The sequence below is a fragment of the Pinus tabuliformis genome, chromosome 7 (genome assembly GCF_031772625.1).
Source record: "Pinus tabuliformis cultivar Carrire ecotype Pingquan chromosome 7, CPIR1, whole genome shotgun sequence".
NCBI classification, from domain to species: Eukaryota; Viridiplantae; Streptophyta; class Pinopsida; order Pinales; family Pinaceae; genus Pinus; species Pinus tabuliformis.
Window position 1 is genome coordinate 793,712,083 of NC_142293.1, and position 6,444 is coordinate 793,718,526.

Consider the following 6,444-nt stretch of genomic DNA (forward strand, 5'->3'; position numbering starts at 1 on the left):
TTGTTATTTTCAAATGTGAAACAAGATACAATACAAAGTGAATGGGACCCCTTTTAGTGATTTGGTTATAACATAACATGACAACCAACTAGGGGTTAAGTTTGACTCCTCCAACTCTTTACTAGAGTTACAAATTTGAAACTTCTAAAGTATTATTCGTAGTATTCACACAAATAGCCCATTTTCCATGAGTAGTGGGGTCTAACATGTCATCCTCTCCAATTATGGTGGTCAATCACAATAGATCAACTTCCAGGAGGCATAAATTTTGCATTTGAACTCTAATTCACGTCTATTTTGCATTGTTGGAAAGGTCTATGAGTGTAGAATAACGTCATGGGGTATAACACTTCAGTGGGGAAGATTTTCCCCTAAAAAATGTCATTTAAGACTTTAAACTAGCCCTAGAATGCTTCAAACCCCAATTTTCCAAACTAGGTCCCACTGATAAAATTGCACCTATAAACTGGTTCCTTTAATTTTTCCACTCTAAAAGCATTGAGATGGACGAAAAATTATATAGCGATCCAATCCAAATTAGAAACATGTAATTATGGTGATCATATAAAGAAAAGTTATTTCTATTCACCTCTTTTTCAAATATTTTACATTTCTTGGCACATATTATAGTAGTTCACCTTTGTTTACCTCGCTAGGTTCATCAAATGTGTACATGGTTTCACCTTCCCAACAACTTGATAAGACTACCGGTTCATCCTCACACCCCCCTCTACTAAACCTATAACTCTTGCATATTCAACATCATCCAAGAGAGGACCCCATCTTCCTAGAAACTTTTCTTATTTTTGCATTTGGGAATAGTATGTACACTTGTTATGACCATGTTGACTTTTCCCACACTTATGTTGGGTATCCTTGTATGGTACTTGGAACATCATACTCATCTTTTACTTTCATCCAATTTATTATTTACCATTTACAGCTATGTAGCCCATAATCCCTACTCATGTGCCTTCTCAAGTACATACACAAACCCAACAAGATGGGAAAGGCATTGATAAAGGGGGTAAAGCTAAGAATAAATGAGGCATCAATAAACATGGACCATGGCCACCTAAAAAAATACACTTAGAGCCATATGTCCATGTCCTTTATGTGATCTCATTGTACACACAACCAATGATTGTCCTTTTCTCCCTAAAATTCAAGAACTTTGTAACTTCAATGATTTCGAATCTACTCTTTCCACATTTATTATAAAAATCACACTTCCTAAGTCACCATCCAAACATCTTAAGTCTTTGCATATGAGTCATCCCTATGTCTTGTGTGACACACATGACTATTATTCTCATAATTGTCCTAAACTACCCCAATTTAGTGATGTCATTTATTGGTTGGGCTTCTCTTCCCAACAACAACCAACCCCCTTAGTGGAAGACCTCACTATTAGAAGATAATGGTAATTTCAAGTCAATGGAAAACCCATTTTTCAAATTGGCCCCCTTAATTTTTAACTAATGAGAATATCATGCAAATCGTTTACTTTCCAACTTCCATGAGATTGAAAACGTCATAAAATGTTCCATTTTCTATTGATGTACATCCATGCATCCTTCGTATGCCTAATGTCTCTTCAGTCTCAACATTAGTTGAACCCTCTTCCTTTTGTCTTACATCTACCATTGCAGATCTCTTGTATGTGAATCATACCTCTCATTCCCATGGCATTAATATTGGCTTCACTATCCCGTCTTCCACTGCCCCATATGGTAGTGTGTATTCTAATCTCTCTATCTTTCATTTTGTAATGTATCTAGGAATGATAATATGAACTACATACAAGGTACCCTAGAGGATAATATATATATAATGTGATCATAATAATGGAATGTCCCACTTTATTAAAAAAAAAAAAAAATTAACACCTTATAACACTCCAATGAAATTTATATGCAAAATTTACTAAAATTTCTTCCTTTAATTGTCTCCAACATCTAACAATCAATTCCCAAAGCAATCAAATCTCAAAAATCATGTTATATGATGACAACATGGTTCTATGCTTTTCAAGAATTCCTGAACAAATATAACTCCAATTAAGCTATTTAAAGAAGTTTAGTTTTAGAAGTTCATATAAGGGATCGAATTTTTCTTTGAAAATCTGAGGTTAAATAAAAATCTTACAATGTCATCATGTTTTTTTTTAAAGAATTTTTCAATAAATATAATTCTAGCTAAATTATTTACAAAAATATATTTAACAGAAATTAAAATTTCAATATTACATGCATGAAGCTTTATGATCAATATCAATTAAATATATAAATAAGGTGTAAAGTTTGTAAACAAGTTGATTTATGTGGGGTCTAGTTCTTCTTGGGTCTAATTTCATATTTCATGTGAAGGTGTTGGGATGGAAGCCATCTTTAGGTGAACTAAACTATTCCAAGGGGCATCCAAGGCCAACCGAGCTTTGCACAATTCTAATAATAACATACCATTAGTGGGCAGATCATTCTTCCATCCAATATTAAGACTAATCCCTATCTATACTTACATAATTGTGAAAAAAAAAAAAACTTTCTCATCAAAACCAAATTCCAAATTCCAACCTAACAAAGCTTTTCAAGGTTCCAAAATGACTTTTCAATTATGATCATCATAGCTTATATTCCAAAACTCAACTTCATTCTTTAGCACGTCTGCAAAGAACAAAATTCCAACATAACAAAGCTTTTCAATGTTCCAAAATGACTTTTCAATTATGATCATCATAGCTCATATTCCAAAACTCAACTTCATTCTTTAGCACTTCTACAAAGGCTGCCTCTGCCTTCTGTTGCACATCAGGAGAGGCGTTATTCAAAGCTTTATCTGCAATTTTCTGCAAAGATACGCAATACTGCTTGAATCCTTCGTTTCCCCAGCGCTGACAGGCTTCAAGCAACGCTGGTGGAGTCTTGGCATCAGCCTCCAAACAAATTGCAAAGCTGTCACAGTACACCACTTCAATGGCCCAAAGTGCCACAATTATGACAACATACTCGACTTCTGGTTGCATGAGATTCTCGAGAAACCTGTTAATTTCTTAATTGAGGAGTGTACCACAAATTAGTTGAAAAAATACACACATGATTCGGGCTTTCTTATGTTAAGAAAAGAAACCGGTATTATTCGTTTACCTTCTTTATTTATGTTGTTTCCTTAAGTATACACAAGACAAATTGCACAAGTTAAACAATAAGGAGAGAAATCAGGTAAAAGAGTATTTCCTATCAAGACAAGGAAAGCAGCACCTGCCGTAGTCTTTGTTTGCCTTCTGAGGATTGGTACTGAGAAAGTCAACTTCCCAGATTGATGCCTCCTTCTTAAACCATGAAAGTTCTTGATCCAAAGCAACAAGCCCCCCTAGTATAAGGTCTATATCTTCATTGGCTGTATCTCTGGGTGCCTTAAGTAACACACTTGCTAGAAAGCGCACAAATTCTCTTACAAATATATAGTCTTGACCCTGCAATCAATCAGAGTTATATACAGATTGTTTGATATTTTAGGCACACAATAAAATATAAATGAACATCCATCAGACTGACTTTCCATATAATTCACCTTTTACATGCACATAATGGAAATACTTAATCAATAGATATTAGAAATAAGTACAATTAGAATGAAACAGGCGTTTGAGAACAGGGAACAACCCAGTTAAATCCTGTTCACATATATTTTGTATGGAAACAAACCAACAGAAAACATCTAGATCCTGATGAACAAATATTATCTTCTCACAAAATTTCTGTTGTATGTAACGTTTTCCGAGCTTTTGGCTTCAAAAAGCCACAATTTTATATTGATTTGAATTGGCACTCTTGCCTAGTGGAATTGATAAAACAAGAATGTTGTATTCAATTTGTTCATCAGTGTTCATTTTTGAGTGGGGAGGAACATAAAGAGTTGTAATTGTTAATTTTGTTTGAAATCTAGTAGAGATTCAAATCACAAGTTTGAGTTGTGTGGTCTGTACAACTTAAGTGCTTCAGGGATTTTTTTAGTGTGTTGAATCCAATTATGCATTCAAAAGAGTATTTTAAAAAATCAAAGATCACAATCTTGCCCAAAATTGTATAGCCAAATTTTGACCAAAAGAGTCAAAACATAGAAGAGTACGACAATGTCAACAGAAATATAGAGGCAACCAACAACTGTAAGTCTGTAACTACCCAGGAGGTGTAGACCAGTTACTTTGTGTGGGGTTTAGTCTCTATCAGGTCACTAATTCATAAATCATGGGGCAGAATTGTGGTTGGGAGTCACCTGCGACGAATAAAAACTGTGCCATGCTCGGTGCCAAGCTTTGCATAATCTTGGTGAGAACATCCTACTGGTTGGTAGGCTCAGTAATCTTGGTGAGAACATCCCACTGGTTGGTAGGCTCAGTAATCTTGGTGAGAATATCCCACTGATAAATACACATTTTTCCGTCCAACATTTAAACCCATCCCATCCCATCCCGAAAAAATGAGAAAAAAGAAAAATAACCACAAAAATCATTTATGCGAGAACATCCCACTGGTTGGTAGGCTCAGTAATCTTGGTGAAAACATCCCACTTATAAATACACATTTTCCCACCCCACCCCACCCCGAAAATATGAGAAAAAAGAAAAATAACCACAAGAATCATTTATGCAATATGCTGGCCGGACATAAGATCAGATATCAATTTGTAAATATAGAAAATATATTGGACCTCTTGCAGACATCAGTGAAAACAACAGTAAACCAAATATGCTGGCCGGACATAAGATCAAATATCAATTTGTAAATATAGATAATATATTGGACCTCTTGCAGACATCAGTAAAAACAACAGTAAACCCATTCCTCGTTAGTCTAAGCCCCTGGTCTTCATCTCTAACCATTTTGAGTATGGAATAAGAGAATTCCCTTCTGCATTTTCGGCGGCAAGACGCTTCCAATTATTACCGTATAAAGGCTGTACCCTTCCCCAAGGTGAGAGTATTACACTGGAATGTAACCAGCTTACAGCACTTTTGAAAGACAGTGGTAACCCAACCTAACAGCCTGGTTTGATTTCATCGAAATATTTGCTCCACGTCTTTCTGCAATGTTAATTTCAGGGTATTCGTAATCCCTCAATTTGGTTTAAAAGGAAAAACTGGGTGGATTTCATGGTTGTTAGAGATTTAGGGCAGAGTTGACAAAAGAGACAGATTTGATTTGCTAACAGAGGGTTACCATGACTCTTTAAAAGTTTCTCTAATGGCGATTCGTTTAATAATATCTATGTGAGCAGGGCAATTGTAAGTCGGTGGAATTCACTGTCTCCCGTAATTTGGCCCAATACCCAGCAAAACAATTGACTTCATTTCTTAGAAAGCAACTTGCCCTGGTTTAATTTTTTTCAAATCCTACTCATCTTCAATCAAACAAATAAAGAAGAATTACCAGCCAACGTTTGAAGCAGTTGAAATCCAGCGATCCATTGCGAATGCTTTGTATGAAAGGATGGAAAGTTGCTTTACGAAAGAGGTCTGCGTATCGTTTCAGCCACGCGCTGGTTATCAACTGAAGCTCGGAATGGGGTTCTACTCCTTCCTTATCACTAGCTGTAGCCATAGTCTGCTACTTCCCAGGTCAGTCAAAACAAAGGATCCTTTATGATATACAAAAGCTTGGGCAATAGTCTGCTACTTCCCAGGTCAGTCAAAACAAAGGATCCTTTATGATATACAAAAGCTTGGGCAATGTGGAACTTATCTTGGGTATGTGGAAATGTTCGAAGGTGTTTTACATCAAATTAATTGATAGAGGTTAGAGCTTTGCGAGGTTAGAGTTTTTGTTTGTATAAAGATTGGGTAAGGTGTTTTATTTTTAAAATTAAAATGAATTTTAGAAAGTATTGTGTAAGAATTTATTGTTTGTTAATGATAAGTTAGAAAATATGTTAGGAAGAAACAAATTTAATCTGTCCAAGTATATTTAAAAAAAAATTGATATTTTTTATATATATTTTTGGGTCAAAATTTTGAAATAAGAAAAATAGTATTTATTCATAGGTTAAATGAACTAAAATTAAGAGGTTGTATCTTAAAAGTATAAGAAAATCTATATTCTCTGGAAAACATATTCATATAAACAATTATCAATTCTAAATTAAGTATTGATATCCCCGTTTATATATATATATATATTTTGCAATTGATAAGAAGTTATATATATATAATGTTGTTAAAAAAAATTCCGTAGTTAAAAGTATTTTTTTTCCTGGTTTTATATATATAGTTGTTAGTAATGAATGTTATACAGTAGGTAGTTTGTCTCAAAATGATTTGACTTTTAATTAGTTTGCAAATTTTTAAAAACTATTTTTTATTAAAGTTTTTGTAAAATTAAATATTAAATTTATTTTTTAGAAATTAAAAAATAATTTTTGAATTTCTAATTTTTGATTGGTGAA

At 34.0% G+C, this 6,444-nt stretch overlaps 1 protein-coding gene across 2 annotated transcripts; it reads right to left on the reverse strand.

Annotated features, from left to right (window-relative positions):
* Positions 1-2,698: 2,698 nt before the first annotated feature.
* LOC149249956 (heme oxygenase-like, multi-helical) lies at positions 2,699-5,769 on the reverse strand. Of its 2 annotated transcripts, none has more exons than XM_089458867.1 (3): positions 5,433-5,769; positions 3,265-3,475; positions 2,699-3,051 (listed from the first exon to the last, which is right to left on the reverse strand). In XM_089458867.1, the coding sequence occupies exons 1-3, from the start codon at positions 5,601-5,603 to the stop codon at positions 2,723-2,725; spliced, it is 711 nt and encodes a 236-aa protein (XP_089314993.1). In that variant the 5' UTR covers positions 5,604-5,769; the 3' UTR covers positions 2,699-2,722. The 2 variants fall into 2 exon arrangements, with proteins under 2 accessions (XP_089314993.1, XP_089314994.1); XM_089458868.1 differs by having other exon boundaries at positions 2,699-3,041; positions 3,261-3,475; positions 5,433-5,763.
* Positions 5,770-6,444: the final 675 nt, after the last annotated feature.

Excerpts from the sequence above, each read along its gene's own strand:
- LOC149249956 (XM_089458867.1), bottom strand. The coding sequence starts at position 5,603 with ATGGCTACAGCTAGTGATAAGGAAGGAGTAGAACCCCATTCCGAGCTT. Across the intron at positions 3,476-5,432 it reads ACTGCTTCAAACGTTGGCTG|GGTCAAGACTATATATTTGT; the intron begins GTAATTCTTCTT and ends GATTGATTGCAG. Across the intron at positions 3,052-3,264 it reads GAAGGCAAACAAAGACTACG|AAATTAACAGGTTTCTCGAG; the intron begins GCAGGTGCTGCT and ends TCCTCAATTAAG.